This window comes from Anolis sagrei, chromosome X (genome assembly GCF_037176765.1).
Source record: "Anolis sagrei isolate rAnoSag1 chromosome X, rAnoSag1.mat, whole genome shotgun sequence".
NCBI lineage: Eukaryota > Metazoa > Chordata > Lepidosauria > Squamata > Dactyloidae > Anolis > Anolis sagrei.
Window position 1 is genome coordinate 9,070,662 of NC_090034.1, and position 25,859 is coordinate 9,096,520.

Below are 25,859 nucleotides of genomic sequence, written 5' to 3' on the forward strand. Positions count from 1 at the left end.
TTTTACTCTATTATTACATTTACATTATTTTACTCTCTTATTATTTTATCACATTTATTACTTTACTCTAATTATTATTATTTTATTGCATTTATTATTATTTCATTTATTATTGTTATTACATTTGTTTTACTCTATTGTTGTTATTATGTTAATTATTTAGCTTTATTTATTATAATTGTTACATTTATTATTTTACTCTATTATTACTCATTATTATATTTATTATTTTACTCTATTATTACTCTTATTATTATAGTTCCATTATTTTACTCTATTATTATTATTATTATTATTATTACATTTATTATTTTACTCTTTATTATTATTGAAAGGATACGTCAGCACATTTACATTGAAGAAGGTTAGAATAATGATTTGATCAGGGTTGGACAGTCTTATGTTAAATTACAGTTTTATGTAAATATTCAAAAACATTTAACCTACCAATGCCTCAATTAATGTAATTTTATTGATACCTTACTTTTATTTTGAAATTTACCAGTATCTGCTGCATTTCCCACCCTCGACTTAAACTCAAATCAATCCATTTACTCAGTTTATTGTGGTAAAATTAGGTGCCTCGGCTTATATTTGGGTCAGCTTATACTTGAGTATATACAGTATATGGAGAAATTTCTTTGTCTGGAGTTGATTCTCAATACAAGTGGAAAGTGTGTATTCCAAATTGTACTAATACATTCTTTTACTGAAGCATTTTTCTCCTGTTCTTCATGTGAAAACTCTTCCAAAACATCTTACATAAAGTCAGTAAAAAATCATCTCCTGCTTTCTGACTATAGATTTTAACTCTATAGTTCTATCCAGGAGGTCATAGAATCCTAGAGTTGGAAGAGACCTCGTGGGCCATCCAGTCCAACCCCATTCTGCTAAGAAGCAGGAAAATCCCATTCAAAGCACCCCTGACAGATGGCCATTTAGCCTCTGCTTAAAAGCCTCCAAAGAAGAAGCCTCCACCATACAGAGCTCCACTGCTGAATTACTCTCACAGTTACGAAGTTCTTCCTCATGTTTAGGTGGAATCTCCTTTCTTTCCTGTAGTTTGAAGCCATTATTCCATTGCGTCCTAGTCTCCAGGGTAGCAGAAAACATGCCTGCTCCCTCCTCCATATGACTTCCCCTCACATATTTATGTCTCCTCCATCATGTCTCCTCTCAGCTTTCTTTTTTGCAGGCTAAACAGGCCCAGCTCTTTAAGGTCTCCCATTGTTAGTATGGCTTCTCATCTCATCTTCTTCCACTGCCTTTCAGTAGACCCTTCACTACTGGGGACAATTATTTCAAACATTGGAGATGGGATTTTGGCCTGCATCAGTGTCTAGTGTCTAGATCCAGGGAAGTCATGCTCCCCCTCTATTCTGCCTTGGTTCAACCACACCTGGAATATTGTCTCCAATTCAGGACACCACAATTGAAGAGAGATATTGACAAGTTGGAATGTGTCCAGATGAGGGCAACTAAAATGATCAAGGGTCTGGAGAACAAGCCCTATGAGGAGCGGTTTAAAGAGCTGGGCATGTTTAGCCTGAAGAAGAGAAGGCTGAGAGGAGACATGATAGCCATGTATAAATATGTGAGGGGAAGTCATAGGGAGGAGGGACCAAGCTTGTTTTCTGCTGCCCTGGAGACTAGATTCATAGAATCAAAGAGTTGGAAGAGACCTCATGGGCCATCCAGTCCAACCCCATTCAGCTAAGAAGCATGAAAATCCCATTCAAAGCATCCCTGACAGATAGCCATCCAGCCTGTGTTTAAAAGCTCCAAAGAAGAAGCTTCCACCACACAGAAGGTTCCGCTGCTGAACAGCTCTGACAGTTAGGAAGCTCTTCCTCATGTTTAGGTGGAATCTCCTTTCTTTCCTGTAGTTTGAAGCCATTGTTCCATTGCGTCCTAGTCTCCAGGGAAGCAGAAAACAAGCCTGCTCGCTCCTCCCTATGACTTCCCCTCACATATTTATGTCTCCTCCATCATGTCTCCTCTCAGCTTTCTTTTTTGCAGGCTAAACAGGCCCAGCTCTTTAAGGTATCCCATTGTTAGTATGGCTTCTCATCTCATCTTCTTCCACTGCCTTTCAGTAGACCCTTCACTACTGGGGACAATTATTTCAAACATTGGAGATGGGATTTTGGCCTGCATCAGTGTCTAGTGTCTAGATCCAGGGAAGTAATGCTACCCCTCTATTCTGCCTTGGTTCAACCACACCTGGAATATTGTCTCCAATTCAGGACACCACAATTGAAGAGAGATATTGACAAGTTGGAATGTGTCTAGACGAGGACGACTAAAATGATCAAGGGTCTGGAGAACAAGCCCTATGAGGAGCGGCTTAAGGAGCTGGGCATGTCTAGCCTGAAGAAGAGAAGGCTGAGAGGAGACATGATAGCCATGTATAAATACGTGAGAGGAAGTCATAGGGAGGAGGGACCAAGCTTGTTTTCTGCTGCCCTGGAGACTAGGACGCAATGGAGCAATGGCTTCAAACTACAAGAAAGGAGATTGCACCTGAATATGAGGAAGAATTTTCTGACTGTGAGAACTGTTCAGCAGTGGAACTCTCTGTCCCGGAGTGTGGAGGCTCCTTCTTTGGAAGCTTTTGAACAGAGGCTGGGTGGCCATCTGTTGGGGGTGCTTTGAATGCAATTTTCCTGCTTCTTGGCAGAAAAGGGTTGGGATTGGGTGGCCCATGAGGTCTCTTCCAACTCTATGATTCTGTGACTCTATTTGTTGCTCTTTAGTAAAAGCAATGTTGAGGTAGTGCTTTACTTGGTATTACCTAGGATGTATTGTTTCTTCTGGTGGGCCTGGGGACTTGCTCCGTAAAGACAGTACCTCCCCTCTGCTAAATGAAGAAAGGTAACTCTTCTGGTCAGCTTTTACTGAATTATAGCCAGTTTGATTTTTTTATATACATGTGTATTTCTATGGAATGCAGCTCTGTTTCTTCTAATGGTTACTATATCTGTGCTTCTCTAACCGTGGATTGCTTGTCTTTCACTTGTCTAGAAGCCCCGATGATCTCTCCAGCCACATCGTTGCTCTTCAGCAACGGGAGCTTGTACTGAAAGAGCAAAACTCTGCCATCTCCAGCAGGTAGGACTGTCAACAGACTTCAATAGGGACTGCAATGAGAAGGCGTTATGTCTAGTGCTGAGCTGCATGCACGCTGTGCGAGTGTGTACCAACAAATATTCATTTGTCATTCTGAGGTTGGCATTGTAAACAGTTCATTGGGCGTCCGCATTTGTTGTGCTTCCGAAAACATTTGGGAAAAGAGCAAAAGCCACGGCGTCCAAACCCCACTTGTCTTTGCATTTTAAACATGATTTGAGTGTTTCAGAAGGTGAGGATGTTGTTGCATAACAGCTCTGAAGTGACCTTAAAGGCTTCAAATGGAAAACATCTGATCGTGATTTCGGAGCGTTTCTGGCTGTGCATTTTGTATCTCTCATGTTTGGTTTTTGGGTGACAGTTTCAGCTGTAGGAATACTAATTGGAGATGTGGAAGAGGAAGAACTTCCTGACTGTGAGAGCCGTTCAGCAGTGGAACTCTCTGCCCCGGAGTGTGGTGGAGGCTCCTTCTTTGGAAGCTTTTAAACAGGGGCTGGATGGCCATCTGTCAGGGGTGATTTGAATGCAATATTCCTGCTTCTTGGCAGAATGGGGTTGGACTGGATGGCCCATGAGGTCTCTTCCAACTCTTTGATTCTATGATTCTATGTAGCACAAAGGTGGAAAGCTTTTTGATATTGGATATTGATATTGATTTTGATACTGGAGTTCTAAAAATATGTGACTGACCACTTGGTTAAATGTTTTTAAGTCCATACAGAACTATACAAATCTTGCTAGCAAATAACAATGGTTGTGTTAAAGTTATTTTGATAGTTTAAACTTATTTTGTGTAGTATTTGTGAACTATTCGATGTAAATAATATTGAACTGTAGCTAGATTTGTGATTAGTTAAGATAAAGAAGTTCAGGCCTTAGTAACCCCATGATTAAATGGACAATGTCCATTTTGGTGTTATGGATAGCGTAGCTCATCAGAAGTTGAGTGGTTACTTTCTCTTCCTAATATTTGACTGATTCTCTGGTTGTTTTACACTTTCCTAAAGGCTTGCCAAGGAACTGACTGGTGTCACATTTGTTTTGTTAGCTGTCCCATAATCCCCAGGGTGCAAATATTTGGAGTTTTAAGTACTAATTAAAATATGTAGACGACATAAGTAAAGGATGTCAGCTGAACCTGCTGGCTTTGTAAGAATGTCCAAATAAAGGCTTTTAGTCTTAGTTTGCTCTTCATAGATTCCTGCTGAGTTGTTAAATAGTAGGCTGGTGCAATCCAGGTAAACCTTGATCTGTTTCGGTGTCCCGGCTTTCGGTGGGGCCCCTGATCTGTTTTTTGGAAACCTACTGAATTTGGGAGGGCAGATGCTTGTTTTTGCTCTGTGGTATCAAAAGATCTTTTTCTATCGGTCCATTATGGGGCCGGGGGGGGGGGGGGCATTTACACTGTTTAAGGTATGACAAGCTTCTCGTCATCCTCCCTCCTTCTGAGCGGAGCTGTTCCATGTGGAACCTGGAAGCAGTGATGCCTTGGTGTCTTTGTTTCAAGGCCTGTTCCTGGGGTGCTGGTTCAGAAAATTGCATTGAAGAAACCACATCAGCTGTAGATTAGTAAATATGGTTTTCTGTGGGTGAGCAAGTGGTGACTACTGGATGGCGTATGTTCTGTATCAGAAACTAGAGCTGATGTGGTTGATCCAATGCAATTTCCTGAATCAGCGCCCCAAATAACCAAATTGAATCTAAAGTTGAGCAAAATCTGATTCGTAACCCTTTTGGTACTAATGTTGGAGAGTGGTCCCTGGTCAAAGTAGTCCTTGTTCAAGTGGTCCTTGGTTAAAATGGTCCCTGGTCAAAGTGGTCCCTGGTCAAAGTAGTCCTTGGTCAAAGTGGTCCCTGGTCAAAGTGGTCCTTGGGCAAAGTGGTCCCTGGTTACTACAAGCATTGCACCAGCTCTAGATTACTAAATATGGTTTTCTGGGGTGAGCAGATGGATGGCATATGTTCTGTATCAGAAACTAGATCTCAAGTTAGCCTTGAGATGAAGATGAAGGGAATCAGGAGGACATAAATAGTTGAGATGTGTGAAGGAGGAAAGGTATTCTTACTTTGTATAAATCTATATTTATTCTACTGTTACATTTTGTTTAGAGGAAATATTGGATGGCAATCAGGGGTGATTTGAATGCAATATTCCTGCTTCTTGGCAGGGTGTTGGACTGGATGGCCCATGAGGTCTCTTCCAACTCTTTGATTCTATGATTCTATGATTCTATGATTCGATTTACACTGGCCACGGATGAAGGCCTAGCTTCTGTTTAAATCAGTAGTTCCCAACCAGTAGTCCATCAGAATTAAAATATGGTCCATCGCCTCACCGTTACTACACCGTTGCAACTAGAGCAATTGGTCTCACAAAACCATCTTATAGTGCCGAGGCTTAATAAATATGATTTTCTGTAGGTAAGCAGATGCCAACTACTGGATGGCATATTTTCTCTGTATCAGAGAGCTGATGTGGTTTATTTATTTATTTATTCATTTACGGCATTTATATGCCGCCCTTCTCACCCCGAAGGGGACTCAGAGCGGCTTACAATATATATTTTCATACAATATATTATATTAATAGCATAGTACAATATCAGTATTATATATTACTATATTGCACTATACCATTATATTGTAATATTTTAGTGATATTACATGCAATGTAAATATATAATTATAATTATAATATTGTATTATTACTAGTATTATATTGTATTATATTATAATATTATAAATATTATATGTATATACAATATATTATATTATATTATTAGTAAAGACAAGATGGAAATGTCTATCCAGTGCAATTTTCTGAATCAGCACCCCAAATAACAAAACCAAAACTAAAGTTGACCAAAACTGATTTGTAACCCTTTTGGTACTAATGTTGTAGAGTGGTCCTTGGTCAAATGGTCCCTGGTCAAGTGGTCAAAAAAAAAAGGTTGAGAACCACTGATCTAAAGTCTCCAAATTAGCATCAAATTTTTCTGCAGAATATAATTTGCGTGGAGGTCTCTGCTTTTTAGTGGGACTCCATCTCTCCATCCAAATGACAGGAAGGCCTGTCAACCACACATTTGGGCTTGTCCAACAAATTTCATTTGGTCCTTTTTAATTTCTAGTTAATCCTGTCATTAGGAGTGTCAGTAGTTTTTGCAAACATAAACATAACACTGTGGTTTGTCTCTCCAATTTTTCGCCACCCGGAAGTCTTGTGTATCTGCATCCCAAGGCATTGCTTAGTACAGCCTTGACATAACAGAGCTTGCTGCTGGAAAATAGTTCTTAAATGAGTACAAAGTGGCAACAGCACGGTGTGGTAGCTGAGTGCTTTGGTAAAAGCTCAGCAGGCCAATTCTTTGTGTAAACACTTGAAATCACAGTGTGCCGTTCTTGAAAGAACACCTGGTTTCAGTATGTTTTGTAGCTGTTGACTCTTGCAGCTTATTCTTGATGCTTTAGGACAAATGTTTAGAGGAGTTCCGCACTGATAAGACTAGTAAAGGCAGCCTGTACTTCTGGAAAAGATCTTTTCCCTAAGATTTTAGGATAATTCTGTGCAGGACAGTCTTGCGATCCATTTGGTCTGTGACAAGAACTGAATATTTTCTCTCTAACATGCTTCTAACCCTCAGCAACTCAGAGAGATCCCTTCATAAGCTTCATAGTTTTTCTACCTGTCCTGCAGTGCATCCTCTTAGCAGCATGGTTATCTATATATCCATCTATCCATCTATCCATCTATCCGTCTATCCGTCTATCCGTCTATCTATCTATCTATCTATCTATCTATCTATCTATCTATCTAATCTATCATGTTCGAAGCAAATTTAGGGTACAGATATAATATATTTAAAAACATAAAGTTAATTAACTTGGCATTATGCTAAATTTCCTTTGACCAGAAGCTAGCCCTTGGAGTGCCTCCAGTGTTACTATGAGAAGGTCCTCCATTGTGCATGTGGCAGAGCTCAAACTTCATTGTAGCTGGTTTGCTCTTCTCTACACTTGCATGTCATTGACGCCACTTTGACGCCACTTTCTTAAAGTTGGCTCGGCACCTCGTGATGCCAGAGCGCAGTCTGTTCAGCGCCTTCCAAGTCGCTCAGTCTTCTTTGTGCTCAGGAGGGAGTCTCTCATTTGTATCAGCCACTGATTGAGTTTCCGGGTGTTAGCCTGCCACTTTTGGACTCTTGCTTGCTGAGGTGGTCCTGTGAGTATCTCTGTAGACCTTAGGAAGCTATTTCTTGATTGAAGGCATTGTCTTGCTGACTGATATCGAAACAGAGGATGGGCTGGAGATGTCCATGTCTTGGTCCTTTCATTACTGGTTGCTACTTCCCGAGAGATATCAGATTTTAGTATTATTTCTGCAGCGGTGTAGGGTGTAGACATCCTATGATAATGCGGCATGTCTCATTAAGAGCCACAACCACTATTTTAACATGCTGAGATGCATTCCATACTAGGCATATGTACTCAGCAGCAGAGTAGCAAATTGCAAGGGCAGATGTCTTCACTGTGTCTGGTTGTGATCCCCAGGTTGTGCCAGTCAGCTTTTGTATGATATTATTTCTAGCACCCACTTTTTGCTTGATATTCAAGCAGTGCTTCTTATAAGTCAGAGCACAGTCCAGAGTAACTCCCAGGTATTTTGATGTGCTGCAATCCTGGAGTGGAATTTCTTCAGCTTGGTGACTTCATTTGAGCACTGGATATCTCTCCAATAATCAGGCTCCCTCTGTTCTTGTAGGAACATTATAAATCTAACTAGATTTTCAGTATGAATGTTTTAGAAATTTCCACTTCCATTTTTGTACATATTAACGATAACGGTAGAGAAGGAAATCATGCTTTGCTAGAAGTCATTTGAGCCGAGCTGTGTTGGCTGTTGGAACCAAAGACTAAGGAGCTCCTTAATGGGAGAAAAACTCTTACATCAATCAAAGCAGATAAAAAATTATGACATTGTTTTTATTACGTGTACTTTTCATGTATTTTCTATGTATGTAATTAATAACCCTTCCAATACAGCTGCCAGCGTATCATGTACCTTTGGAGGAAAACTAATGAGGATTAGAGCAGATTTGACATTGGTTCTCTTCCTTTCTGTATTTTTACAGAAATACAGAATTTTTATCTTTTTTTTCTGTGTCAGGAGTAACTTGAGAAACTGCAAGTCACTTCTGGTGTGAGAGAATTGGCTGTCTGCAAGGACGTTGCCCAGGGGATGCCCGGATGTTCTGATGTTTCACCATCCTTGTAGGAGGCTTCTCTCATGTCCCCGCATGGGGAGCTGGAGCTGACAGAAGGAGCTCATCCGTGCTCTTCCTGGATTCAAACCTCCGACCTGTTGGACTTCAGGCCTGCCAGCACTAGGGTTTAACCCAGGAGCTCCTTGACAATTAGTCTGTGTACTGATTGTACACAATGGGTTGTACACATGCTCACAACATTGAGTTTATCAAAGTGTTTATATAGCTGGAGCTTTCATTTAGTATTATTTTCTGACTTCTTCTGCTCATTGTAATGATATAATGGTGTTTTTGTTGTTGTTGATGATGATGATGATAATAATAACAACAACAATAATAACTATGTAATAGTAATAATAATACACTTTATTTATATTCCGCTTTATCTCCCCGGAGGGACTCAGAGTGAATTACAGTTTACATATATAAGGCAAACATTCAGTGCCTTGTATTGTCGAAGGCTTTCATGACCGGAATCACTACTTCTGAGGATGCTTGCCATAGATGCAGGCGAAATGTCAGGAGAGAATGCCTCTAGAACATGGCCATACGGCCCGAAAAAACCTACAACAATCCATTCAGTGCCCTTTTAGCACAGTGAACAAATGACATACAATACCCAGACAGAGCTAAAGGCCTTCCCTTTTCTGTCTCCGGCGTTTGGAGGCGATGCTCAACTTCCTGACTGTGAAAGCCGTTCAGCAGTGGAACTCTCTGCCCCGGAGTGTGGTGGAGGCTCCTTCTTTGGAAGCTTTTAAACAGAGGCTGGATGGCCATCTGTCAGGGGTGATTTGAATGCAATATTCCTGCTTCTTGGCAGAATGGGGTTGGACTGGATGGCCCATGAGGTCTCTTCCAACTCTTTGATTCTATGATTCTATGATTCCGGTCATGAGGAGGTGCTCTTGTTCCATTTTTTTCCATTCCGAGGAGCCTGTTGTCCATAGACACCCTTTTACCTCCCTGACACCTATTGATCTACTCACATTACATGCTTTTGAACTACTAGGTAGGCACAAGCTAGGGCTGACAGCTGGTAGCTCACCCTGACTCGTGACTTTGAACTGCTAACCCTCCGGTCATCGGATTTCCTGTAACTAGCAGTTTTAAGCACTGTGCTACTGTGGCCCATACAATAATAATACGATGTCAGTAAGGCTCTCTATATTTTTGGGAATATAAAATATTAATGATTTTGTTGACTCCATCATTATTTTAATTAAGAAGTATATACATTGATAAATGAAGTGAAATATTGTATTGTCGAAGGCTTTCATGGCTGGAATCACTAGGTTCTTGTGGGTTTTTTCGGGCTATAGGGCCATGTTCTAGAGGCATTTCTCCTGACGTTTACATAGGGACCACCAAATGCAGCATTGCCCAAACACGAATCAAGGAACATGAAAGGCACTGCAGACTCCTTCAACCAGAGAAGTCAGCCATAGCAGAGCACCCGAGGAACCAGCCTGGACACAGCAGATTATTTGAGAACACAGAAATGCTGGACCACACCAATAACCACCATGTCAGGCTACACAGAGAAGCCACTGAAATCCACAAGCATGTGGACAATTTCAACAGAAAGGAGGAGACCATGAAAATGAACAAAATCTGCCTACCAGTACTAAAAAACTCTAAAATTACAACAGCAAAACAACAGAGAGGAAACAACCAGGCACATATTAACACCTCCCAGCAAGAGATTTTCCCAGGCTCAGGCAGGCCTTCAAATGCTAATGAAGGTGGTCAGTTGAAACATTCACACCTAGCTCCAGCAGAGAAGAGCTCTTTGCCCCACCCTGGTTATTCCACAGATATATAAACCCACTGTCCTATTTCCAACAGACCTCACTACTTCTGAGGATGCTTGCCATAGATGCAGGCGAAACGTCAGGAGAAATGCCTCTAGAACATGGCCCTATAGCCCGAAAAAACCCACAAGAACCGAAGTGAAATATTGTAAATCTTGTTGTTATTCCTGAATAGAGTAGGTACTTTGAATCCCCTGTATCTATGTACACGTCAAGTCACCATTCAGTAATTAATTCTACTTTGGCTGAGACTAATTATGAAGATTCCAATGAATTTAAATCCAGTAGTTGAACTGTACTCAGAATTACTTTAAATGGAATATATGATCACGGCATATATATGTGTGTGCATGTGTGAATCTATAGTATATACTGATTTCTATGGTTGCGCACAGTATTTTGCATTCAATGTGGTATATACCTATTTTACTAACCAACCAGTCCCACTTTGTCATCTGTTTTATGTCTCTGGAAGAGCATTAACCATTTTCCGAATCAATGCAAATAATTGGGGTGGTTTTATGATGGTAGATCCCTGTCTTGAAAAGTGTAACGAACGGCAAGAGTAACTATACTGAAAATGATAGATTATTTTCTCTTCAATGCATAAAGAGTAAAATATAGTTCACGGAGGCAGTCATGATACCAAGATATGTTATGGGAGAATAATACCTTGTTTGCTGAAATCAATGCATATTAGGCTTTGAATAACTGCCATCAAGCCACTCACCCATTTAAAGAGCCGACTATAACATTATAACATGTTTTATCTTTCAAATAATTTTTATCAAAGCATATTTGTGCACAAATTTTATGAACCTGACCGGTTATCTTTTGTTTAACCAAACCAATTGGTTATAGAATCATAGAATCATAGAATCAAAGAGTTAGAAGAGACCTCATGGGCCATCCAGTCCAACCCCCTGCCAAGAAGCAGGAATATTGCATTCAAATCACCCCTGACAAATGGCCATCCAGCCTCTGCTTAAAAGCTTCCAAAGAAGGAGCCTCCACCACACTCCGGGGCAGAGAGTTCCACTGCTGAACGGCTCTCACAGTCAGGAAGTTCTTCCTAATGTTCAGATGGAATCTCCTCTCTTGTAGTTTGAAGCCATTGTTCCATTGCGTCTTAGTCTCCAAGGAAGCAGAAAACAAGCTTGCTCCCTCCTCCCTGTGGCTTCCTCTCACATATTTATACATGGCTATCATATCTCCACTCAGCCTTCTCTTCTTCAGGCTAAACATGCCCAGTTCCCTAAGCCGCTCCTCATAGGGCTTGTTCTCCAGACCCTTGATCACAAAAGTCTTGTGAGATCTCTACCTGATTATACCGAATCATAGAATCATAAGAGTTGGAAGAGCCCACGTGTGCCATCTAGTCCAACACCGTGCCATACAGGGAAGGCACAATCAAAGTGTTCCTGACAGATGGCCATCCAGCCTCTGTTTAAAAGTCTCCACAGAAGGCGCTTCCTCCAGACACTGAGACAGAGATTTCCACTATTGAACAGCTTTTCTTATAGTCAGGAAGTTCTTCCTAATGTTCGGGTGGAATCTCATTTCATGTCGTTTGAACCCACTGCTCTGAGTCCTAGTTTCCAGGGCAGCAGAAAACATCCCTGTTCCCTCTTCTTTATGGCATCCTTCCAAATATTTATATATGTATTGTCGAAGGCTTTCATGGCCGGAATCACTGGGTTGTTGTAGGTTTTTTCGGGCTGTATGGCCATGGTCTAGAGGCATTCTCTCCTGATGTTTCGCCTGCATCTATGGCAAGCATCCTCAGAGGTAGTGATCATATTTATATATGATTACCATGTCTTTTCTCAACCTTCTCTTCTGCAGGCTAAATATACCTAGCTCTTTGAAGGAATGAATGAATTTTATTATTATTATTGTCATAAACCAGGAGTGTAGAACATTAAAATCAGAGGATTCTTTTTTTAAAAAATCCATTGACATTAAAAGAAGAAGTCCAGGATACAGAACCATCCTAATCGGTCTCATATGTGGCACTTATAAAATCTGTGGATATAGATATTAAAATTAATATATTAAAACACTAGGTTCTTGTAGGTTTTTTCGGGCTATAGGGCTATGTTTTAGAGGCATTTCTCCTGACGTTTCGCCTGCATCTATGGCAAGCATCCTCAGAGGTAGTGAGGTCTGTTGGAATTAGGACAATGGGTTTATATATCTGTGGAATGACTGGGGTGGGGCAAAGAGCTCTCTGCTGAAGCTAGGTGTGAATGTTTCAGCTGACCACCTTCATTAGCATTTGAAGGCCTGCCTGAGCCTGGGAAAATGCTCTGTTGAGAGGTGTTAAGTTGTGTCTGGTTGTTTCCTCTCTGCTGTTTTGCTGTAGTAATTTTAGAGTTTTTTAATACTGGTAGCCAGATTTTGTTCATTTTCATGGTCTCCTCCTTTCTGTTGAAATTGTCCACATGCTTGTGGATTTCAATGGCTTCTCTGTGTAGTCTGACATGGTGGTTGTTGGAGTGGTCCAGCATTTCTGTGTTCTCAAATAATATGTTGTGTCCAGGTTGGTTCATCAGGTGCTCTGCTATGGCTGACTTCTCTGGTTGAAGTAGTCTGCAGTGCCTTTCATGTTCCTTGATTCGTGTTTGGGCATCTGCAATCTGCACAGTTCTTTAAGCTGTTCCTCACAGGGATTTATAGTTTTTAAACCATTGATAATTTTTGTCGCCATCCTCTGAACACTTTCTAGCATCGAGTCAATGTTTCTCTGAAATGTCCAGCTGGACACAGGGTTATTATTCTAGATGAGGTCTGACTAAAGCAGAAGAGAGGGGCACCATTATTTGGAACTGTTGGTCTCAAGGTAGCCCTGTGGTGTGGCAAGGTGGAAGACCGGCCCAGATTCCGAAATGGGATGTGGTGCCCAGAGAAAGGCAGCAAGGTCAGAGTGGTCATCGTGCCCAGCAAGATGAGGAGGAGGAGAAAGAAGAAGGGAAGGCACTGGAGGCGTCGCAAAGGGAGGAGGCCGTCATCAGAACCCCAGGCTTACAAGGCTTGGGAGGGCTCCGGGACAGCCACACTCATCCGGGGAGAAGGAGGGGCAACATTGGCTTCCCGCCTACGACCAGGCCCCTCAACATGGGTGGCAACAGATGCACCCTATGACCAACAGAAAATACTGGAGGATTTGAGAGAGGATGGAAACAGATGATGGGATTTGCAGTATCTTCAACCACATCAGCCAAAGGAGGTGGTGGCGTGACCCCCCTGTAATACCAGATTGATCCCTCTAGTGGTCGCAACCCCCAAGTTGAGAACCACTGATCTAGACACTAGACTTCTTTTGCTTCAGCCCAAAATCTTACTGGATTTTTTTTCAGCTGCTGCTTCAAACTGTTGGCTCATGTTCAACATGTTATCCACTAAGACTCCAAGGTTTTTCACATCTAACTCTGTTGTCAAGCTAGGCACCATCCATCGTGTATCTGAGCATTTTGTTTTTCCTGCTTAAGTGAAATATCGTAGACTCCCTGTTGAAGTTTATTTTGTTAGTTTTGGACAATCACCTCTCTCGTCCATTAAGGTTCTTTTGAATTCTGATCATGTCTTCTGGAGTATTAGTCATCCCTCCCAATTTGGTGCCATTTGCAAACTTGCTAACCATGCCCTCTAAATCTTTATCCAAGTCATTAAGAAAGATGTTGAACAGCCCTGAAACATCTAGGACAGAACCGTCTTTATGGCACCCAAGTAGTCACTCCTTTCCAAGATGAAGAGGCATTGGTGAGAAGCACCCTTTGGGTTTGGCCACTCAACCAATTACAAATCCGCCTAACATTACTATTGTCTAGCCCACATTTAGTAAATAATAAGAAATAATAAAACTTTATTTATACCCCTCCCCATCTCCATGAAGGGACTCGGGGCAGATCACAAAAGCAGTCAAGGTGCCACACAGAACAATGAAATTACATTTCACCAGAACAATACATAAATTAATTGAATTAACTGAGTTTAAAATTTCTAAAACACAGTCAAGCCTATGGCTCATGGGCTTCTTTACTCGTGAACACATTTGACTAGTTTGTTTGTAAATGTTTAGGCAAGTATGCTATAAATCAATGTATCTCAGTGACGTGTGTCATCTTCCTATTCCACAGTTAGCAGAGCAAAAACACAACATGGGAAATAGTGGCAAGGTCAGGGTCTTATATGTTGTATTTGTTTTCATGTTCCAGCCTAGGTAAAAGTAAATGGTTTTCTCCTGACATTAAGTCCAGTTATGTGCAACTCCGGGGGTTGGTGCTCATCTCCATTTCTAAGCTGAAGAGCTGGCATTGTCCATAGACACCTCCAAGGTCATGTGGCCACCATGACTGCATGATACCTGTTGATCTACTCACATTTGCATATTTTGGAACTGTTAGGTGGCAGAAGCTGGGGCTAACAGCAGAAGCTCACCCCACTGCCCAGATTTGAACTAGTGACCTTTTGGTCAGCGAGTTCATCAGCTCAGCGGTTTAACCCACTGCCCGACCAGGAGGCCAGTCTAGAAGTGACACCAATTGCGGTGGATATCTTTATTTTCAGAGAGTTTCAAGGTATTTATTTATTTCTCGTGTCAGGGCAGCCAGTCAAATATATTACATTTCTAACAGAACAAAGCAAACAAACAGAGAGAATACAAAACGTGTGAGTTTGGTAGTTGATTAAATGTCCTTTGACCAGTATCTGGCCACTTGGAGTGCCTCTGGTGTTGCTGCAAGAAGGTTCTCCATGTTGTATGTGGCGGGGCTCAGGGTGCATTGCAGCAGGTGGTCTGTGATTTGCTCTTCTCCACACTCGCATGTCGGGGATTCCACTTTGTGGCCCCATTTCTGAAGGTTGTCTCTGCATCTCGTGGTGCCAGAGCGCAGTCTGTTCAGCGCCTTCCAAGTTGCCCAGTCCTCTGTGTGCCCAGGGGGAAGTCTCTCATTTGATATCAGCCATTGATTGAGGTTCTGGGTTTGAGCCTGCCACTTTTGAACTCTCGCTTGCTGAGGTGTTCCAGCGAGTGTCTCTGTAGATCTTAGAAAACTATTTCTAGATTTAAGTCGTTGACGTGCTGGCTGATACCCAAACAAGGGATGAGCTGGAGATGTCTCTGCCTTGGTCCTTTCACTATTGGCTGCTACTTCCCGGCGGATGTCAGGTGGTGCGATACCGGCTAAGCAGTGTAATTTCTCCAGTGGTGTAGGGCGCAGACATCCCATGATAATGCGGCATGTCTCATTAAGAGCCACATCCACTGTTTTAGTGTGGTGAGATGTGTTCCACACTAGGCATGCATACTCAGCAGCGGAGTAGCACAGCGCAAGGGCAGATGTCTTCACTATATCTGGTTGTGTTTCAAGGTTATTTCATTCTTGTCATGTCTCCATATTTTTGTTGATGTACACATGCCTGTGCATGCACTTCTTCGGCCAACGTATTATGCTTCACTAGTAATCAGATATCGTCACTTTGCCTTGAGTTGCATGTGCATATTTTTCCAGCAAAAACATCTTCCTAGCTTGTTATAGAGGAGTCATTTTTAAGAAGTTTAAATCAGAAGAAGTCTTGCTTTTAGCTGTGCCTGGCAAAAAAATAAAAGTGTCCAAATTGTCGAAACTTGCGAAATAGCTTTTTGCTGCTCTGAAATGTGTAAATGACTAATGTGCATAATTTATTTCAGCATCTGGGCCTGAAAAGTTGCATACCAAATTTGGTTGGCTCAACAATGGCTGAAAATTGGGATTTATCATGTAAATGCCGACGGAGACGAACATGTGGCAACTAAGTGGGTGCCTGACAAACCTTCTTATTGTACAGTTCCTGCTGGTGAAATGTTAATTTTTTGCTGCCTTAATTGCATTTTTCCCCTTTGCTTAATCTAGTCTTTTCAAAGCCTGGCTGTTCACGTTGCACTTCAGCTTCGGATTCATTTTTTCTCGAGTGTGCAGAAAACTTGTCAGGTGCCCCTGTTACTTTTCGAGAAGGAAAAGCATTTCTTGGAGCGGAGGATCATCATCTTTGTGAGTTTCTAAGGGTGGGAAAAGTAGCAGCAGGTGTGCATGGAAAGCCTGTCGTCCGCTGCAGTAATGTGATCCAGACAGAAGATGGTGCCTTCAGCCTTTGCTCGCTTCCTTGCTGTTTCCTCTCCTCCCCCACAAGCCCATCTTGTGCAGCACACAGCCGGAACGCCGCTGTCACCGGGATTATAAATTCTGAAGCCAATTAGATAAAAAATGTTGCAAATGAAAGGGAAGAAGCTAAAAGCTGGCAAATATCTTCATGTGAATGTGCCAGCCATGGAGAGTGCTTCCGAGGGAGCGCTCAGAAGTGAGCTTTCACTGACACTTTGAAACATCCTACAACACAACATAACACAACACAACATGGATCTAAAGCACCTGCTGAGTTAACTCTGTTGTCCTAGAGCTAGACAAGATAATTTAGGGACTTGGTTAGACTCCAAGGTGTGATAATTACATGTACACTCTTCCAGTCGTCATGGTTTGAGGTTTTGAGGGTTCAAATCCCTGCTCAGCTATGTAAAACCAGTGAGCGACCTTGGACAAACCACACTCAGAGAAAGGCAACAGCAATCCTCTGCTGAGCAAGAAAGCCCTGTGTTAGAACTGCTGTAAGTCAGAGGTTATATATTTTTATCCTGTCAGAAGCAAATTGAAAATGTACTGCAAGTCGCTTCTGGTGTGAGAGAATTGGCTGTCTACAGAGACGTTGCCCAGGGGACGCCAGGATGTGTTACTATTCTTTGGGAGGCTTCTCTCATGTCCCCCGTATGGGAATCTGGGGCTGACAGACAGGAGCTCACCCTGTCTCGTGGATTCAAACTGCCAACCTTCAGGTCTTCAGGTTTGAGAGAATTGGCTGTCTACAGAGACCTTGCCCACAGGACACCTGGATGTGTTACCATTCTGTGGGAAGCTTCTCTCATGTCCCCGTATGGGAAGCTGGGGCTGACATACGGGAGCTCACCCCGTCTCGTGGATTCAAACTGCCGACCTTCAAGTCATCAAGTTTGAAAGAATTGGCTGTCTACAGAGACGTTGCCCATGCGACGCCTGGATGTGTTACCATCCTTTGGGAGACTTTTCTCATGTCCCTGTATGGGAAGCTGGAGCTGACATACAGGAGCTCACCCCATCTCGTGGTTTCAAATTGCCGACCTTCAGGTCTTCAAGTTTGAAAGAACTGGCTGTCTACAGAGATGTTGCCCATGGGACGCCCGGATGTGTTACCATCCTTTGGGAGGCTTTTCTCATGTCCCTGTATTAGAAACTGGGGCTGACAGACGGGAGCTCAGCCCATCTTGTAGATTTGAACTATCAACGTTCAGGTCAGCAGTTCAGCTGGCACAAGGGTTTAACCCATTGCACCACCGTGGAAAATGAATATGATATGAAGGCATCCAAGAACAACAATGGTGTGCACTCTATCCATCAGAGTATTAGGCAGTAGGCCTGGGTAACAACGCAAAAATTTGTTTCTAAAATCGATTTGTATTTGGGTTTTTTTTTTGTTTCGATATTTAAAATAATTACAAAATTTTCCCTTAAAAAAGTTCGGTATTTACGAAATTTTGTTAATATTTACAAAACATTTTGTAAAGATGGCGTCCTTTTTTTTCCAATATTTTTTCAATATTTTTTTAATTTAATTATTAATTTAGTAGAATAGGGAGAAGAAATTATTATTAAGGAGGGAAGGCAGGCACTCACTCTGGCGGGCCCTCAAGCGCTGCCGCCGAGTCGGGCCCGGCTCCTCCGAAGCTAAGGTTTCAGTGCGGAATTGGGAGAAGGGGTCCCCAAAGGCCATCTAGTCCAGCCCTCTGCTAAGGTTTGAATGCGGAATTGGGAGAAGGGGCTCCCCAAAGGCCATACATTCCAGCCCTCTGCTAAAGTTTCAATGTGGAATTGGGAGAAGGGGCTCCCCAAAGGCCATCTAGTCCCGCCCTCTGCTATGGTCTCAATGCGAAATTGGGAGAAGGGCTCCCCAAAGGCCATCTAGCCCAGCCCTCCGCTAAGTTTTCAGTGCGGAATTGGGAGAACGAAGCACACCCACCGCAAAGGTGAGAAAGGAGGGACAGGCCGCCTTCCCGCTGAGGGTCGCTTGCCCTCTCGCTCGCTTGCTCAGCCGGCGCCTTCCCCGCCCTCTCCTCCTCCTCCTCCTCTTTCAGGCTCTGACTGGCTAAGGAGAGGAGAGAGAGGAGAGCTCCCAGCAAGCATCTAGCCATCTTACGTATTTCCGAAATGGACGGAAATACAAAAATATTTGGTGCATGCCGTTTCGATATTTAAAAACACTTCCGGGTTTAAAAATAAGTTTTGTAATAGTTTTGTAATTGCTAAAATTAACGAATATTTAACGAATTACAAAATTAACGAACGAAACCGCCCAGGCCTATTAGGCAGAGATCTTGCGGGTGGTTTTAATGCCCTTAGATTTTTTCTTTCTACCTTCAGGGTTTCTTGCTGTGCCATCTTTTTGGAGCTAGTCAGATATTCTTCCTTTTTCATTGTCATTCCAGAAGAGTATCATGTAGCTGTACGTGCTATATTTTTCTTTCTCGTCAAACTTTATCTCATATAGGCCAAGTTGTACATAAACTTAATAACTTGAATGCACAGGCATTCCTTACTGGGAAGTGATGTGGAACTGCCATGCAGTTACCTATTCAAGAGACATGCATGAAGGAAAGACTTGCATTTCTTAATATTTTCCTCTTTCATGCTCTGTCCTGATCCTGTGGAGGACATGTTGCCATTTCTTACTTCCATCCCATATCTTCTTTTAGGAATATTTAGTATCAAGGGCCTCCTGGTGGCACAGTGGGTTAAACCGCACAACTACTAAACTTGCTGACCAAAAGGTTAGGAATTCAAATCCAGGGAGAGGGATGAGCTCCCACTGTTAGCCCCAACTTAGAATCATAGAATCATAGAATCAAAGAGTTGGAAGAGACCTCATGGGCCATCCAGTCCAACCCCCTGCCAAGAAGCAGGAATATTGCATTCAAATCACCCCTGACAGATGGCCATCCAGCCTCTGTTTAAAAGCTTCCAAAGAAGGAGCCTCCACCACACTCCGGGGCAGAGAGTTCCACTGCAGTCAGGAAGTTCTTCCTAATGTTCAGATGGAATCTCTTCTCTTGTAGTTTGAAGCCATTGTTCCGTGTCCTAGTCTCCAAGGAAGCAGAAAACAAGCTTGTGAGAGGTCCCTGTGGCTTCCTCTCACATATTTATACATGGCTATCATATCTCCTCTCAGCCTTCTGCCAACCTAGCATTTCAAAAATATGCAAATATGAGTAGATCAACAGGTACCGCTTCTGCGGGAAGGTAACAGTGCTCCATGCAGTCATGCTGGCCACATGACCTTGGAGGTATCTACGGACATCGCCAGCTCTTCGGCTTAGAAATGGAGATGAGCACCAACTCCCAGAGTCTAGATTTGATGTTAAGGGGAAAACCTTTACCTTAAACAGTACCAAGTGCTTGGCATTTTGTGGAGCAACACAACCACCAAGCTTTACATTTAGCAACACAATAGTTCATATGTGATTCTAAAGATATATGTTCCTTATGGTTGGATAACAATTCGTTAGATATCAGGCCTCAAAAGGAATGCTGCTTTACTGGAATGTTTTGGCTGAGTGTTGTCCCTTTAAAATTGGAATTTCGATAAACATTATTTCATTCTTACCTTTTGGAAAAGTGGTCTCTGCATAGCCATGCAGAGTTTGAACTAAAATATTATATTTCTAAGTTCTCAGGTGGCAAAATCTGCAAAATATATGGGTTTGTGATGTCTTTTCCCTTTTCACTGCTCACATTTTTAGCGTTCATTTTAGCAATGCATTTTAGCAAACCCTGGGAGACAGATTAGGTTCTGGGAGAATAGCTCCGGCAAGGCTTTCGCTGTGAATTCTGTTTGAAACAGGTATGTCTTCACCAAAACCCTATGCTCTTCCGATGCCCATCGTATTCTCCCCACCTTTCTATTCTCCTTCATGAGAAAAAATAGCCCCCTGGCATGTATGTGCAGATTCCAATTTACAGCGAGATGCCCCTTAATATTGTTTGATTTGGAAGAAGGCATGTCTGCCCTGCGCTGCTAGATGATGATGTATGAGATAACATTTCGTTGTTTCATTTTGCAAATAAGCTTACAGAAAGGTGCAATGTGAGCTGAGTTTTAAAGCCCCCACACAACAGATGATGGGCATGCAAATAAATTAGGTACTTGAATCCATGAGCTGCTGTTTTCTTTAAGTGAGAGTTGCTAGGTCAGGCAGCAATAGGTTCCTTGGATACATTTTTTCTTTGGCTCTTACCTTCTATGTATTACATAGCTTTAGTGTTGCACCCCAGGCCTGGAAACCCCTATGCTCACAGCACCACATAAGAGTCCAGGGTATAAGCAAAGAGTTTATTGCAAAACCACGTTAAAACATACGAAAAAGCAAGAATAAGAAGATGTATAATCCAAAAATGGGTTAACAATAGGTGATAACCAGGTACTGTAGTAATCCAACTGCCTCATGCAAATCCCAAGTAATATAGTCCAGAAGTAGCCAGAAAGTCACAAGTGCAGCATAAGTCCACAATCAAAGGTCTACTTTAGTAAAAACTTGAGCAAGAATATAAAAACAAGAACACAGAAAACTTCTAGAATACTTAAATCCAATAACAAGGCTTGACTTGAAACAAGAACCAGAGAACCCTAGGCCTAGCGTCTTCACTTGAATGCTATGTTGCCTGAACTAAGTCTTAGGTAAACAACTTGCTTATCAACAGGCAGTCATGAAGTCATTTGTTTTCCCATGATTTCTCTCAGCTTTCCCACGTAAGCACCCTGATCGGAGTTGCTTATTTTCTGCTCTAATCTGTAAATGAAGGCTTTTGTTGATCTTCATAGCTCCAGGTGTTTTTTCTCTGGGATCCTTCTGTATCACTTAGCACTTCACTCACTTCCTTATCTAATGTTGCAATTTCTGGCTCGTCTTTCTGACTTTGGAGCCTTGCACTTTCTGAATCAGGTTTTTCCCAGAGAGAGCCATCATTTATTTGACTTGAGTTTTCATCACTTTGTGTTCCAGGAAATCCCACAATTTTCTCTTAAACCATCAGTGAACCCATCAGCCTCAGGTTGTATTATAACATTTCGCTTCCATGTTACTCTATTTTCTTGATATAATGCCAGTGTACATATGCTGAGATCCACTTTGGAAGTGCAATACATAGAGGCTGTTACAATCTGGGAAACAGTGATACATACATTATGAAACTTGTATGTAGCTATACAAGTCCCACCATATATGAAACTTGCTTTATATTTTATAGGAGTCCTATGACAAAATAAATGATACAATATGGACAATTTACTCCCTGTTTATCAGTTTCCTGATTGGCAGCTTTTTCTCAGTTTTTCTGTTTCCCTGCACAGTTTGAAAGTATATCCTGGCCCTATATATTTCTTTTTGAGTTGCAACGAGAAGACATTTGAGCAGAGTTGCCCTTTTCTTTCTTGCCTGGCAGGCTTGCACTGCAATGGAAGAAAAGAAGAAACCGTAACCAATGCCCTCAAGAGATGTATTTTGAAAAATGGAAGAGAGGGATCGATCTTCATCTCAAAAACAGAAAGGGGCAGTATTTCTTAACTTATCTATTTAACACAAGGGTTTTTCTTTAGCCCAACGGAATTATTTGGATAGTGGCAGCAGAAATGATTGGCACAGTTTAGCTTGTATAATCATACATACATTTTGCTTTCATGGCATATATAGGGAAGAGGAGAGGTTTAGTGCAAGCATGGAAGAAAGAAAGGGTTGTGATATAAAACGGAAAGGTGTGTGGAATTAAAATAGACATTGCTGGACTGTGGATTCACTTCAAAACCAATTGACCTTTGGACAAGAGATACCTGAAGGCAACTGATGTTGTAACACAGCAGGCGTCCAAGGATTTGTCAGAGGATGAGGATGATGGGTTTCAAAATGAGGCGTCTGTGTGTGATCGTAGAGAATTGCAGAAGGTATAGATCGAGGCAGAGGATGTTTTGAATTCCCATTCTGGTTCCCAAGCAATGGGGGAAAGTGAAAAACCTTGGGCTGATGGGGAGAAAAGATTTGGCCTGAGAATGGGGGGAGCAAGAAACAGATTAGACATTCTCTCAGAATGCATGGGAAGACATTGAAGTCCAGGTGCATCCGGCATGTTTTCATGGGCATCTGGATGGGCTTAAATTAAGTAGTTTGGCTTCAAGCCTCTCAGGAGTCAGCATTGCTAAATGATGGTTTTCCTGTTGCTCTCAAGTTCATAATTTGAGTTTCCTGTTCTGGTTCATATCTTTGTTCCTGTAAGGATTTGCCTTGGAAGAGCTCCTGTTTTATGATTTATGGATTTAAGTTTGAATGATCTGATTTTGGTTCTCTTAACTTTATGTACTTGGCCATTTTTGGATTACTGCTATTTTGTATTCCTTATTTTTGGATTATTGCTATTTTGTATTTTCCATTCTACTGACCCTTTTGGAAATTCCTCCCCCCCCCCCCCTTTGGACCGTCTTCCTTTAATAAACATTTATAGATAGTATTACTGGACTCTGGTGTGGTGCTGGGTGAAAAGGTGTTTCGGTTCTCGAGGGCAACAACTGATCAGAAAATTATGAATGTCTGAGGTTATTCTTCTATAAATGCGTTTCAGCATGGAATCATAAGTGGAGTCAACGAGTGCTTTGAGATGCAAGTAATATTTACTCTAAAAACTTCCAAATTGTCCTATATTTCTTCTCATTTAAGGTCCATCCAACTTCTGTATGTGTCTAAAGGGAAAAAGACAGAAGGGATGTATAAGACTCCCCAATTTCTATGCTCTGCTAGCTTTATTGCTGTTTCATATTTCCTCGCCGTAAACACTATACACAGTATTACATTTAAATGGTAGTTAAAACAGCTGATAATAAAAACAAGAGCCTATCCATGGCAGAGCTAAACATTCAACGTATTCCTCACTGTGCTTCGGAATGGCTACTTTTTATATCCTGAAGGATAAACAAGTAAATAAATCAGTCAGACTTTCTCTCCAATCCTCATTTCCAAATAAACCAGATTTTTCAAGATCCATTTCTCACAGAAAGTGAGGTGAATCTTCTGAACAGGGGCACGGGTAGCAAAACAAGTCTACTCCTTGGCTTATGGCAATGGTTCTCATCCTGTGGGTCCCCATGTGTTTTGGCTTACAACTCCTAGAAATCTTAGCCAGTTTACCACCTGTTAGGATTTCTGGGAGTTGAAGGCCAAAACATCTGGAGACGCACAGGTTGAGAACCACTCGCTTATGGTGCAGCATAGACCTAGAGTTGGTTTGAGGCTGGGTCATTTCCATGCTTTTAATAGACGTCTTGCCTTATTAAGCATGATGTCAGATGTAGAGTAATGACAAAGAAAATTGTAGTTCATTAGGAAGGAGCATCCTCTCAGAATCCCAACAATCTAATTCTGGCACAGTTGGCTTCATTTCTAAACTCTTGCCTGGAAAAAGCTCCTTTTATTCTTTCTCACATGGAACAGGTTTTTAAGATCGATGTTCTTTTGAAGCATGAAACAATGGTATTTTCAGGTATCATATCTTTTAATCTTCTTCTTGCAAGGTGTTAAAGAAATATGACAAGTTTTGTTTGCAAAACTTGTTAAAACCTAAGGTTATCTGTGCCTTTGATAAAGTGAACTGTGTATACTATTTTTTATTTGGTACTAGCTTGGGTACTCGGCATTGGGTACTCTGGGTTATTTGAAAAAGTCAGTTTTTAATTGTACAAAATGCATAAGATTGTGGGTGAACTACAATTCATATCATGCCAGGGTAATCCCAAAAGGTTCCATCGGTACTTAAAGTTTCTTATATTGGGCAAGTTTGCTCTAGCATCATTGGTTGTGCTCTCTGGTTGTAGGGTAAACTACAACTCCTACTGTGATGAGTCAGTCCCCTCAAACCCCTCCAGTAGGCTGAGTTAGTCATGGGGGTTTTGTATGCCAAGTTTGGTCCAGGTCCATCATCGGTGGAGGTCACAGTTTTCCTGGTTGTGGGTGAACTACAACTCCCAGAAAAGGTTGGTTGTCCCCAAACCCCTCCTGTAATCCAATTTCAACGTATCAGGTATGTGCCCCAGGTTTGGTCCAGATCCATTGGTGTTTGGGTTCACAGTGTTCTTTGGTGAACTACAACTTCCCCAAATCAAGGTGAATTTTCCCCAAAGACCTCCAGTATTTGTTGCTGGTCAAGGGGGCTCTGTGTACCAAGTTTGGTTCAATTCCATCTTTGCTGGAGTTCAGAGGACTCATTGATTGCAGGTCAGCTATAAATCCCAGAGCCTACAACTCCAAAATGTCCAGGCCATTTCCCCTCAAAATCCACCAATATTCAAATTTGGCCATGCCAAGTTTGTTTCAGATCCATCATTGTTTGGGTGCATAGTGCGCTCTATATGTAGGTGAACTACGACTCCTATAAATCCTTCCAAAGACTTCCAATTTTTTTTGTTGGTCACAGGGATTCTAGTTCTGTTAGTTCCAAGTCCATTGTTGGTGGAGGTTAGAGTGCTCTTAATTGCAATTGAACTATAAATCCCAGTACTTACAACTCCTATGAATTATGGTGAATTGTACCCAAATCTCTCTAGTGTGTTTAGTTGCTGATCAATTTCTGTTTACTGTGCGCCATAGAAAAGAATGAGAAAGGGTTAAGGGAGAGGCAGTGGGTGGGTTCATGCAAATAGAGATAGTCAGAAACACTGGGGTGTTTGTGGTGGAGGAAACACAAAAAATCTAGGATCAAATAGTCCCCATATGAAAGCCTTCACTTGGGTGGTGAGCAGTGTGGTGTTTGTGGAGGACATTGGCAGGGCTCCTGGACATGTTCATGGCATTCACCAATGGAGAGAAACACTGGGATGCCTGTGGTGGAGGAAACACAGAAGATCTAGGATGAATTTGTCCCCATAGGAAAGCCTCCACTTGGTTGGTGGGCAGTATGGTGTTTGTGGAGGACATTGGCAGGGCTCTTGGACATATTCATGGTGTTCATTATAACCTACAGTGTCATTGGAAGGAGGGCCATTGGTGTCTCCTGAGTAGTGGGAGCTACAGCTGTTTGTAGAGGCAGGAGTTTGTGTAGACACACATACATATTGTCACTTATATTATGTGTATAGATTGTGTTGCAGTCCTGGATTCCAGCTGTATAACAATGAAACTCATTCTCTCACCTAAAACGGAAAAGCTATTGTAAACTTCTCCTTTATCAGAGTAAGCACATGGTTGTTTAAGGTACCCCACGGACTTTGTCTTCTCTCTTGGGTACCTGTTTTATCCTTGCCTGAAAGGGATAGTTGGAATAGCTGGGTCATTGGACAATGGTTGAGTTGAAACAACCAAGTCATCTTTCCAAGTGGCTTTGCAATTAGAACTAGTGGTTTTTCCTCTTCTGAGAGTAGGACATCTTTCATGTTGGAACATTTGAGCAATCAAAACAAAGAGTCCGCAGCTTTCTACTTTGGTAGCCCTGCTTGTAGGTGTTATATGTGCTAACGACATCGGTGTTAACACAACATAGAGGGATATGATTGTAAGAGA

The 25,859-nt window shown here is 41.9% G+C and overlaps 1 protein-coding gene across 2 annotated transcripts in view; it reads left to right on the top strand.

The window, feature by feature from the left end:
* LOC137097978 (mitotic spindle assembly checkpoint protein MAD1-like) overlaps positions 1-25,859 on the top strand; it is a 796,577-nt gene that overhangs the window by 76,622 nt on the left and 694,096 nt on the right. Inside the window, exon 10 of one of the 2 annotated variants that reach the window (XM_067473504.1) lies at positions 3,025-3,111. The exons of the other annotated variant lie outside the window; for it this stretch is intronic. Coding sequence (XP_067329605.1) covers positions 3,025-3,111 — 87 coding nt within the window. The remainder of the gene's footprint in view (positions 1-3,024; positions 3,112-25,859) is intronic. 2 annotated transcript variants of the gene reach the window in all.